Source organism: Hylaeus anthracinus, unplaced genomic scaffold (genome assembly GCF_026225885.1).
Source record: "Hylaeus anthracinus isolate JK02 unplaced genomic scaffold, UHH_iyHylAnth1.0_haploid 11989, whole genome shotgun sequence".
Lineage (NCBI taxonomy): Eukaryota > Metazoa > Arthropoda > Insecta > Hymenoptera > Colletidae > Hylaeus > Hylaeus anthracinus.
In genome coordinates this window covers 10,783,109-10,795,827 of record NW_026534337.1, presented here as the reverse complement: position 1 = coordinate 10,795,827, position 12,719 = coordinate 10,783,109, and the positions used below count along the sequence as shown (strand labels likewise).

General features: G+C 37.1%; 1 protein-coding gene and 1 long non-coding RNA gene across 2 annotated transcripts; one reads left to right on the top strand and one right to left on the bottom strand.

Annotated features, from left to right (window-relative positions):
* Positions 1-428: 428 nt before the first annotated feature.
* LOC128887888 (uncharacterized) lies at positions 429-3,895 on the bottom strand. The gene is made up of 9 exons (XM_054144353.1): positions 3,348-3,895; positions 2,691-3,183; positions 1,959-2,225; positions 1,697-1,883; positions 1,484-1,612; positions 1,225-1,410; positions 875-1,142; positions 619-808; positions 429-541 (listed from the first exon to the last, which is right to left on the bottom strand). Exons 3-9 carry the CDS (start codon positions 2,056-2,058, stop codon positions 465-467), a joined length of 1,137 nt encoding a protein of 378 aa, XP_054000328.1. The 5' UTR covers positions 2,059-2,225; positions 2,691-3,183; positions 3,348-3,895; the 3' UTR covers positions 429-464.
* On the top strand, positions 755-1,964 carry LOC128887898 (uncharacterized). Its single transcript, XR_008460113.1, has 2 exons — positions 755-1,549; positions 1,683-1,964. It is a non-coding gene; the product is annotated as an uncharacterized LOC128887898 (long non-coding RNA).
* Positions 3,896-12,719: the final 8,824 nt, after the last annotated feature.

The window sequence follows — 12,719 nt, the reverse complement described above, 5'->3', positions numbered from 1 at the left end:
GGGAACGAATTACAAGGACCAAGGTAAATTTGATAACGCGCGATATATCTGGAAACCCTTCAAAGTTGAACAACAATTTTTATTTGTTTCAGGAAATAACTGTTTGTACGAGATGTCGTTACTTCTCGCTTGCTTGAAAACTAATGAGTTTGAAAATAATTTATGCAACCCTGAAATTCAGAAGTTTGAAAAATGTGTTGCAGAACATAAACAATTTTTGAAAGAACAGAAGAAATTACAACATATAGGAATCCCCACACCAGATACTAAACATTTTACCGATTCGCAAATTAACTACATGTTACGTAGATATCCAAACGTTTAATTTCATTACAAGCATTTCATTCGTAAAATATATTTATTATAGTAGAAATCTTTACAAACGTTTCTTATTGTTATTATATATCCCACCTCACTACATCAAAGTATATTTTATTTTTCTTTTTTTAATTACCTCAAATTTATTACAAAGAATTCACCACTTTATTTTCTGTATTTGCTTTTGACTGTAAACGTTTCATAGCTAATCGCGTAGAATAACCTGATACAGATAAAAGAAAATAGGTATAAGCTACTTGCTTATAAAGTAAATTAGTTGCAAATAATTATTGTACCTACGAATTGAACAGTTAGTGTTACAGACAGATGTAACTTCCTGTATAGTATTCAATCGATGCTCAATCCGTTTTAATACTTTATGGTTTTCCACTTGTTCATCTTTGTAAAAATAGTATGTACAAAACAATGAAATAGCACATAGAATTAAAGCTATTTTTCGGTACATCCATGTCGTATTTATCAAATTTTCCTGAATTGAATTTTCATGATCACATTTTCGGTAAAATAATCTAATATTGCATCAAATTTAAATTACCTTACTATTGTTGGAATGTGATGTATTATTACTATAATATTGAACTAACATTCGTTCTACTATAACATTTACACTTAAAATCGTGAAAAGTGTAATTCTAGCATCCACAGTCCTTTTAGAAGAACTAAATAATGCACATAATATGCAACTAACTGTATAATACATAATGGATTGAAACCAAGAGATTTCGCCTAAAATCCAGTCTTGAAAAGTACGTAAGTACGAAAAAATCTCAAATAATAATTCTCTTTGGTCTTTTGCAGATTCCCTACAATGGATAATAATACAAAATTCTTGGAATGAATAACTAAAAATCTTAAACTATATTTATATAGATATTATAGACTTACTTGAAATCTTTTACCATATTTTGAACACTTGCAGATGAAGATTTTATTACAATACCAAGTTGTTTTCCGTGAACTAAAAGCTCATCTTGCATTTTTAAACTTTCTCTTTGAGTTTCCAGCATAGCTCCCTGCATTTCTGAAGCCTCCAATAACTGTTCCCTCATTCTCGAGGAAACTTGATACAATCTGTGGCACAGAAATAATTTTTTCACAAATTATTTCAGAATGTTACATACTGGGTTACATAAAATAAACTTACTCCTTAATCGTGTTATCAGTTTCAGCTTGCCAAGCCTCATAATTTAAATAAAAACAGATATGCGTGGTATGTATATAAAATTCATTGTATACATTAAATGCTCTATCCGACATATTATTAATGCAATCACTGCAATATCAAAAATTTATTATAAAATTTATTATAAAGAAATTTATGATATAAATATGTACTTCAAAAGGTGACAAAATTTACCGCCGTTGCTTTTCTGACATACTAAGATGACAATTGTAAGATGAGTGTCCAGAGTCTTCTAAAAAACACTGTGCCAATTGAAGAGCTAATAGCGAGTGTTTTTGATCATTTAAGTTATTACAGCTATCTGTTATTGTTTTAAGAGCATTGTGCCAACATAATCCATGTTGAGACAAAGTAGATTTTGCTGTGAAATGTAATTCATAGATAATAACGTTTGTGAAGATTATATTAGATAATATAAGAAATAAATAATACGTACCTTTTATTGTTTGGTATCTTTTTTCTCCCAATTCTTTTAACATCGTATTTCCATCGAATGCGAATGAATGAAGTACAGATAAAAGTAAAAGAGGGATCATTTTATATACAATTTTCACTACTTTCTATATTTATTATATACGTGTACAAATATTCTCTTTGCTAGAGCTTGTCACATTTTAACAGAGACAGATATTTCGGTCTATTACTGCAATTATTAAAGTGTGTAGCTCGTACTAAGTAAAAATTACTCCATTTCACCTGTAAACTTGAATTCAAATTGACACTACGGTTAGCCTTGAAGTAAACGTATCTCAGATGTCGTTCTCTATGCAACGAAAACATTATGGCGGTTTCTCAAATTTATTAAGTTTATGTTAAACGAAATTAATCTGCAGGTTCTTGTATGAATAATCTATTAATTTTTCGTGGTGAAATAAATAAATAAATGAATTTGGTATTTTTTTTAAAGTCACAAACAAAACTTCTAGTTGGAGCATAGGTTAGTCAGTAGTGTCAGACAGGAAAATGACTGTCGATTCGCGAGCCATCTCGTGGTTGATTGCATTACCAATTTTGAATGTTGGTACACGCCGTTCATTGTTTAGAAGAATTAAAAAATTAAATAAACGAAGATCGTATAAATAATTAGCTACATAAATATTATTTTTAGCATCCTATTATTATTATTTTATGCTAAAAACAAGAAATTATCTTTCGGTTAGGTATTTACTTGTTTGAGAATTAATTAATACACCACTAGTGATTTTAAAATCAGTCACGATAATCACTTTGCATATTTAATCATTTTCGATATAGAATATTTATTAACGTTACTACATCCTTCCGTCTCAACTGCTCGAACGCAACTGTCCTTCGTGGCATTTTGGTACCTGATTATCCCACGCTGTTGACACTCCTTGATCTTATTTTTGTATTATTCGTCGGGGCAATACCCGCTACATTCAACCGCGGCAAACACAGGCCGCTTAAATCGCTTCTGCGTCGATATATAATAAATTAATATTGAATTACTTGACGTTTTCTTAACTAATAGATTAAGAAGGTCTATTTACTTTTATTCCTATAAGAAAATATCATAAATGGAGAAATGTCGTCCAAATTCTGACAGAAAATCTCATTTTTTTTAAATAATTGTTTTACACTCTGGCGAGTCGTTTGAGCAGCTTACTGAACCCTTGATGATTTCGCAGCTCCAACGTCTCCTGAAAACAAAGAAGATTATTTGTTAATTTGCATAGATTTTAGACGCCGATCTCGCATGCAAACGATCCCCTTGCTTCGTTCGACGAGATTTCCATGGAAATGTACAACAACATCTGGTGTTTTGTACGATGATACCAGAGAGAGTTGTAAAAAGACAACGTACCGCTGGAGCACTGCTGGCAAACGGCCAGTAACTTCTGCCATTGAATTTGGACGGACCGAAAATAAGTGGTCGGCTGGTCGGTATCGGGACAGGAACAGTGACACAGGTTCGATCGTCTCGTTCGCTTCTTAAAGACCGGTTTATCCTCAGACGAACATCGAAACAGTTCACGGGATCATTGTTCGTACGAGCTTGTTCCCTGTGAAGCTCTCAAAGATAGCAAGTTGACACGATAGGGTCGCCTTAATTTTATTTAAGCGTTTCGACTTGAAATTAAATTACGATATTTATAACATAGGCTTATATTTCGTTAAGTGTTTGGCACAAGTATTTAATTAAGGGGGCATTTCACTGTGAACGCACAAAAAAAAGAAGCGTATTTTCAATAATTTTTTTCTCAGGAACTATTGCATAAAATTGAATGAATATTTTTTCCCCTTGAAGGTATGATTAAGAAAAGTAAATAAAAAATTTCTTTTTTGGTAAAAAATATTACGTCGTTTATTTACAAAATAATATGTGTGCAAAAAGAAAAAGTTATCCGCTGCCGGAGGTGATTTTGGCTCTCCTGGTAATCTGAAACAGAAAATCGAAAAAGTTTATTAAACTATGTCGTCACACCTATGGTTGGAACCTCCAAGTAGTTGATATCGTGATTTTTACTTACAATTTCACCTGATTTACGGTACGAAAAAAGTGTTTTTTTTTGTCTCTCTTTCACAAGAAACGCTGCCGGTTTGTTTATTTTCGATGAAATAAATAAGTGGAGGTTCCGACGATAGGCGTAACGACATAGTTTAATAAACTATTTCGATTTTCTGTTTCAGATTACCAGGAGAGCCAATCATCTACGTCAGCGGATAACTTTTTTTTTGCACACATGCATATTATTTTGTAAATAAATGACGAAATATTTTTTACCAAAAAAAGAAATTTTTTATTTACTTTCCTTAATCATACCTTCAAGGGGAAAAAACATTCATTCAACTTTATGCAATAGTTCCTAAAAAAAAAAAATGATTGAAAATATGCTTTTTTTTTGTGCGTCACAGTGAAATGCCCCCTTAAGTGACTATCGATCACGCTACCTTTGCACAGTCAAAATAGCGCGATCGTTAATATTTTGTTTACATATTTCTATTCTTGTATGTAAGCAAGCGAGATATTGCAAATAGAGATCCATACAGAAACACGTACGAGTAATTTTTCAATACCTGTTTAAAGATATTCGTGGATTGATTCGCCTGTTACGCCAATGCTATCGTAAATAACCGTTTTTGGTCGAGTCGGCGAACAAAGAATGTTTCGTGAGAGAAATGCATAACCGTCGTTGGTAGAAGGAAAAATATTATTTACGTAGGTAGTAGATCGGAGCCAGAGGAAGAGAGGGCGATCAATCGATCAGTGTACTGGCGATTTGCCGAAGTATACTGGAGCGAATCATCCACGCCTAGTCTGCTTGACGTCACCCTCGTAAACTGTACATCGAGGGATTAAAAATAAATGCGACCCGGAAAAGCATTCAATGTCAGATAATTGCATTCCAGTTTTTCCGCGGGACTTTTCACCACTCTTTGCCAGAACAATGGCGTTTTGTTTCATTCTTCCACCGAAGATGGACAAACTCTCGCTTCAATAACGAATTAAACAAACGCTTGACGTAGTGTTCGCGACGTTTATTCAATTAATCGCTACTTTCTCTTCCTTATTCTACTGTAAAACGTTTCGGTTTACAATTAAAATTTTAATTTTAATATTAGGGGGTAGAGAGGGTACGTTCTTTAAAGAACAAAACAAGTATTTGTTTCGTTGATCAACTTGTTGAATTTAGCTAAGAATTTTGCCCGTGTTCCGTTCGCAGCTTTACAATGAACCATTTACTACCGAAAGGGTGAAAATACATGGGATAAATGTGACACATTTCGCACGCAGGAAAATCGATTTCGACCCCCATGTGGAGTGTCAATGATTAACGACTCGTTTAGCAGGCTGCTCGACCAGCATATAGAGTAACAGGATGCCGGTACTATGATTAATTAGCACCCGAATCTCACCAGAAGAATCAACCTGCTCGCAATCCGATAGCCCGTCAATGAATTACAAGGCGTGCTTATTGACAACGAAGATCTATGGATCAACTATCGGAGCTTACTACGAACGCTTTCGACCAGGTATCGAATGGTGGCGTGAATAATTGTCAGAATTGTCTACAGGATAATACGTTAGAAACACTTTGAACTCTTGGATATCGAGTTTAACAAACGTTCGCTTATAATTTTGGTTCAGACTACGAGCTATGCTTTATTTCGTTGCTGGTTTGAAGAGTGACATTTTCATCAATTCTGGGCCTTCTTAATAAACATAGTGATCTATAATAAAATACGGGACCAATTATATAGTCCATTTTCCCTCGATTTTAGGCCATCTTCTTAGTAAATATAATTGATTTAAAAAAAAAAAATAAAGCATCAATTCTAGGGTTTCTTCTTAATGAACACAACTGATCTATAATAAAAATAGAGGATCAATTGCTTAGTCTGCACTCTTACAAGAACGATTTTGCCGACGGATACGCCTACAGTGTTCTGGAAAAGAGAAACAAGATGAGAAGAAAATTAATATTAGTCACTTCGTGAGTAAAATTTGTTGTTCGGGAAACAACTGTTAAGCAAATACCCACTATTCGATTCCCGATGAATACGCGCTACGGAACGCAATTACAAACGCGAATCGTTGACCCGAAATCGATAAATTAATAGGACGACAAACGTACCTGTTACCAGATCGATGGTCCGTGTTTGGCGTTAGATGGGCAATGCTCGCACTCGTCGGCCATGATAATTATTATCCAGTTGTTTGCACTCGAAAAGGGGCACGGGGCGAAGCAACTCGATGGAAAGCTATCTATCCTAGCTGTACACCGTCCATAAATAAGTGGACACTTATCGTGTTCTACGAATTATTAATATTCACCGTATATTATAGTTAAATTCTATTTCAGATGTGCGTTTAGTAATATTTAATTACATTAAATCGTATAATATTAGGGGTAGAAATTAATTCTCTCACTTTACATACAAACGTTTATAATAACAGTTCAAATAAAAATATTTATTCGACAGTTTGTTAAATTACCAACATTTTAAAGTCTGAACCTGATGGACGTTACAACTTATCTACGTGTACCTACGAAGTTCAGTAGCCCACATTTTGCCATATTGCTACATTGAAGTAGCAATATAGCAACGAATCACACAGATTACTTTGAATTTCGTTTCATATGATTTACAACTACAATGCGTTCTCTTGGAATGTGTGGCTGAACGAAGATTAAAAGTTCGTGGTTTTTCTTTATAAATAAATGGTAAAGTTACCGTTAGAGAGGCACAGAATTAATTTCTACATCTAATATCAAGGTTTCGAATGTTCCAAAATAAATGTCTTACATCTGGAAAACATTTAAGACGAGATATTACAAAGTAAATGGAATAATACACAATACTCGTAGTTCTTCTTTATCGTCAATAAGCGCGCTAATAAATTCGCGATTTAACAGCGAACGAAAGAGCGAAGGAAGTGTATTTTCGAAAGCCCGGTCGCTGGAACGGGTATCGACGAAGAAAAGGAAATCCAAGCCAGCCACTAACTGTCTTAAGCAGCGTTTATTTTCGTTTCTTAATCAAGTCAGAGCAGTTCTTTAAAAAATCAGTTTCGCGCTTTCGTGACTCGTGAGCGAGAACGCGTTACAATTACGGTTTCGTGTGTTTCGTGGGGGGTGAGTGTTCGAAGGGTTGTTTCTTTTTTAAGAAGGGTGACAACGTTGTGTCGTATGTATGCCTGTGTCTGTGTTTATGCATGCCTCGAGTATGTGTATACCATTGCACGTCGGATGAACGCATCGAATCGTACCATTCGCGTGTACTTTTAAATGTATTTATACATGTATGAGTTTTTTTTGCGAGGTCCTATCGCGGGGTGACGCGCCCTCTTCGTCCTTCGCGTTCGGTCCTCGAGGACCTCGCGAGCACGAATAAAGAGGAAACTTAATAACGAAAAAAAAAAAAAAAATAGGGAAAAAAAAGGTTGGATAATAATAAAGAAATGCTGGACGCAACGAGCATACGACTCCTCCGCATATACAATTACAATTAGGTATTCGTATATTTATAGTGATGCATGTACGAGTAAAGAGATCAAACTTTGCATTGTCGCTTAAGAAAACTCGCGTTAACCCTAAGAAACTTAGCGCGTAAATTATAATCGGGGAGGGGGTGAAAAGCGACGCCGTCGGTGAACATCTTATGCACCATGACTGGACAGTGATTAATAATCTGATTATCGTGTGATTAACATCAATTTTGCTATGACATAATCTACGGTCGAAAATTATTAATGTATATTTTATTATGTACGATTACTTATCAACCCTATTCAGGTCTAATTTATATTTTGAAGTTATAAAAGGTCTATTATTAATAGGGAGGTACGTATTTGTTTACAAAGTATTAAGCGTATTAAATGTATTAAAATAAAACGAGTTATTAAGGTCTGTAATTGTTGGATCAATCCATTCAGGCTATGTAAAACTCACGAAGAAGGCAAATTTATATGTTTGTGGATCAACACGTCACGTACAAGTCTATTTGTAGATTTGTTAATTCCAGTACCTATTTGCAGGAATTAACTATCATATAGCGTTGCCCATTCGCATGTTTATTTATTCATATGTTCTTTCATTTATGCATCCCTACCACGAATGCATAAACAACCACAATCTAATAATGACCGTACCCTTTGTAGCTTAAAAACAAATTGGGACTGAATGGAGTTAATCTGTGATCCCATGCATTAGTAATTTGCGATAATAGAACGATAATTTGAATCTTTCCAGAGGTAATCGCGTTCGATTGTTCATCTATCATCGATTATCCAGAGGGTTTGTAATTGTGTCCAACGCTGGTATGCACGACAACAGTAAAACGTATGCCGCTGCAAACCGATCCAAAATGTCGCGAATCGTGTCGAGGGACACCGGAAACAGCTAAACTCAGTCGCATCGCTTTAATAAAACGGTCCCCCCTCGGGGTCAAATCTTTTTTCTTCCTTTATATATATATATATATATCTATATACAAATCGAGGTACATGATCGAATACAGACGCTCATGGGGGTGTATATATACGTACGTATGTAAATATCGCTAAAAGTCGATGGATTAAAATTAGATGCAACGAATGACGAAATGCACGAATCAAGGAATTATAATACAATTTATGCGCGTGAAGGATGACGGAGTAAAAATATCAGGACGCATGAAAGACAATTATTATCCCTTTCTCTCTCTCTCTCTCTCTCTTTCCTTCTGCTATTCTCTCTCGCTGTTGCAGCGACAATATGCGATTAGAAAATATATAGAAAAGGCCTTAAAGCGAGTTAGTCGACTACAGGCGAACTCGATACAAAAAAAGAAAAGGGAAATAAAAATACAAGGAAACGCATCCTGCTTCCTGAAAACGGTCCGTGGGTACAAGAGGTGCGTGCAGAAACGAGTATCGCAAAATCGGGGTTACGTGTCCGTGTGAATGCGCACAGTGTTATCGTATGCATGAGGGGCGTGTACATAACTTTTTACAGTGCTTCGATTTCATCGTACAAATATCATTGTCCGAGCAATTGCGAAAATTTTACCCTCCGTGATCCCGGTTCTCTAATTTTCGTGCATTTCCGTCGAGTCTCGCTCGACCTAGGACCACAAAGGGTTCACGGCAGCTTTCATCGATAATTTCTCGCCTTTTTTCTTTGTTTTTTCGTTTCGATATGGAAACCTCTCGTTCGCACGACGATCGATCGCGAACCAGAGCCGGAGCGAATAATTTAATATGCGAATACTCGACGGGTGTTCGAGCGCTGCAAATACACCCGGATCATTTGAATATTCGATCATCGTTATTTGAATATCCGTGTATTCGAATAAAGAAAACGAAAGAATTAACGGGATTAACATAAACATATTCGAGACTGATATGGTACAGTAAGACTGTTCACAGGAGGTTCATTTTCGAATGACTTCTTTTTTAAATATCGGCCAATGTTTATTTATTAACACTTTACCTACTGGCAGCCAATTAATCGATACTTTGTTATCTATTACCGAGATAACATCGTATGTTATATTATTCGATGTATTATCAATATTAACCTGGGAAAAATTCTAGTAGATAAAATAAATATTGTGTAGTACCGATGTTGTGAAAATAGAAAATATTATTCAATTTAATTATATATCGAATTGCCACAGGTAGGTAAAGTGTTAAGGGTGGTCAATTAAATTAAAAAATATTTCTACTCTTCTAGACAAAAAATCTCACGCTTTCGTTAAAATTCGAAATTCTGACCGGGGATGCATCCTTAACGCATTGGCTGCCAAACTAAAACTCGTGAATATTTCCACAAAGCTAAAATTTGGTCTCGAGACAATTGAAAATTAGATAGCCTAATATTGGTCGCAGTATCGAACTATTTAACGTAGTATTAACGCTTCACCGTCGTAATTAATTTTAGTTCCTTAATGGAGAGTCTTGTCATTTCGGGATGACTAAAAGCGTTAACTTGGCCATAGTTTCCCCTGCGACATCTCGGGGTCTTCTTCGTTTCAGGAAATCAATTTGACCGCGAGGGCGAATTCGAACGCGTATCGCTCGGGCGAATGAAACACGCGGAGGAGCACCTTTCGTAGCGAATAAAAGCGCACGCTTCGTTGGACGCGAAATAAAAGTCGTGATATGCCACATTGGCGATCAATTCATCGTTTCTTCCACACGAAGAGGCGGAACGAATTGGATAAATCAGCGTTGGCCAACTCTTAATCAAGGAACTCGATTAAAATTAATAATCGTTAATCTAAATGAGTCGATGCGATCATTAGTCGCTGGGCTCAATCCTTGATTAAATTAACACAAAATCTACCGGTAGGGGTCAAGCGACTTTCTCCAAATTTTTGTGTACTGTTCTTGCGTACAATTCGTGTATGTATTATTCAATTCGATATCGCGAAAGATATTTTTGCATTCGATCGAAAAAAAAGTGTCTTTAAGACCAGCCATTTTATCCATGGTTGGTTTAGTGTTAATCGGCGATGTGGATTCAGCGATTTATTTGGATGCTTGAAGGAATAATAAAGTTATAAACTTTATTACTTCGTCGAGTTTCCAAAGTAAATTTTCGAGACCAATTTCTCCAACCGTCAAATAAATTTAATTAATTCGATTAAATTAAAACTCACTATTAATTTAATGAATTAATTCGTTGATTCACGCCCAAACTCTGAAACAAGTACACGCCGAAATGCGCTCGGGATTACCGAAACCAAAAAAGAGAGGAAAAAAAAACCCGAAGCCCAGCAGGCAATCCTGCGGCGTTCGACTTTCGTTTTCGCTTGTTCCTTGTTTTTCGAACTTTCTCCGCCTTTTCTTGCCCGTTCAACTCGTTTCGTCTTCGTTAGCCGCGAAACCGTCTCCGTTAACTATCCTTGTCCCTTATCTATTACGACTTAAATCGATTACCGCTATTTCCTTAACGATACTAATCATTGTCAACTTCCTTTCCTCTCGTCGACCTCGGGCCGCTCGCGCTTCGGGCGTGTTTCACGTCGACCCGACGGCTTGTCTCGCAAATTCGAAACGCAATAATCCCTCTATGCGACGTCGCTAAACGAACCTACTCGCGTTACATCGAGGATAAGCAATTCATCGAGATAAACAACTCTACTTTCGGGGAATCGATTTATTTTTTATCTCGATCCGTGGGATAGACACGTGGGATAGACACGTACAGTAGAACCTCGTTTAGAAGAGCAAAATCATACTTAGCTTTGGATATACAAACTCGTAAGGGCCCTTATTGAATTTATTTCGTTTAGATATCGTCGAATAAAAAAGTAAGCTTCGTTTTCATAACTATACGCATTTTTGTCGTAGATGTGTTCAACGTTGCACGGATTAGCATGGGAGACGTTGGTCTGGGGGACTGGGTCCCATAGGAATCACCGAAAAAAACTTCACCGACACCAATATTGATGACATTGAATATTATCGTCGACGCGATACACATCCTATGCGTTCAATTCAAAGATTTATCTACTACAATGTATGTACTTCTCCACGTAGATAATGTACATCACGATCAATATTAGTGGCAATTGGTGTCGGTCAAAACTAGCGTCGATGAAGTCTAAGTCGATCATTTCCGACTAGTATCCTCTAGTACCCTTTAACTTTTATCACCTGAGCCACGGTCGAGCGTGGAGGTCCATGATGAAGGGCTCACGAAGGGCTTAGCTAGTGGACCTCTGTCATCCGAACACTTACTTTATCAAACCTGTCTTGTCCCCAGATAAATGAGGTTCTACTGCACCTATATAACCAGGAGCGCGATAATTGTGATAGAGCTCTCTCCCTTCGCTACATAATCACTACCATACAATTTTCATACGTCACTTACGCTTTTGTAGCCTCAAGAACACTCGACTCGTGCTTCGTTTCTTACTTCGGGAGTTCGATGCAATGTCCACATACGCGGTTGAAGACGAACAATGGCATCAAAGTCGGTGGCGTTATATCGAGGAGGTCCGTCGTCGTATCGAGGGATCACTGTAATCGAAAGTTGACAAGGCAATTGGGCAGAGACGGGCCGATTCCTTCGTGTTTGGCTTTTAGAATCATTGGGGCGTCTAAGGAGAGACGGAGCTAGAGAGGAGGGATCGATGCAGTCGGAATTGTCGAGATTGGAAAGAGGGAAGGTCACGGAACGGGGCGGTCACGTTCAACGAACCTGAGGCTACCGCGCCACGTCGATCCGACCAATAAATCTGCGTCCTTGGAGATTAATTACGAACTCCTTAATTACCGTACAAACGCTCACGAGTTACAAATATACAGAAATATATATTGAAACAGCGCAGCATCTAAGCCCTCTTCCGCGGCGCTACATCCCTCTCTCGTCTCGTCCTTCCCCCATTAGCATTTTACAGTCTCGTTCGCTGCGGGAACGTTGGATCAACGAACTCGTCGCTTTGACCCACTATTGCTTAACGCGACCCAGGACTTCGATATAAATAATTCCTGGAAAGTCTCGTGTGTAAGAAATTGGCGGTTACAACGTAGAAAATAGTTCGTTCGCGGGTTGATGGACATTTTCGTACGCTTTCTAACTAAATGGTTGGTGGCTGAAACGTTGGGGTTGCGCTATGATTCGTGGCATACGTTTCTCGGGGGAGGGGTGGGGGGGGGGGGTGGGGGGTGGGGGGGCGACACACGAGTACAGATTTCAGATTACGTTCATGCGTACTGTTTGGAATCTGAACCAGAAATCGA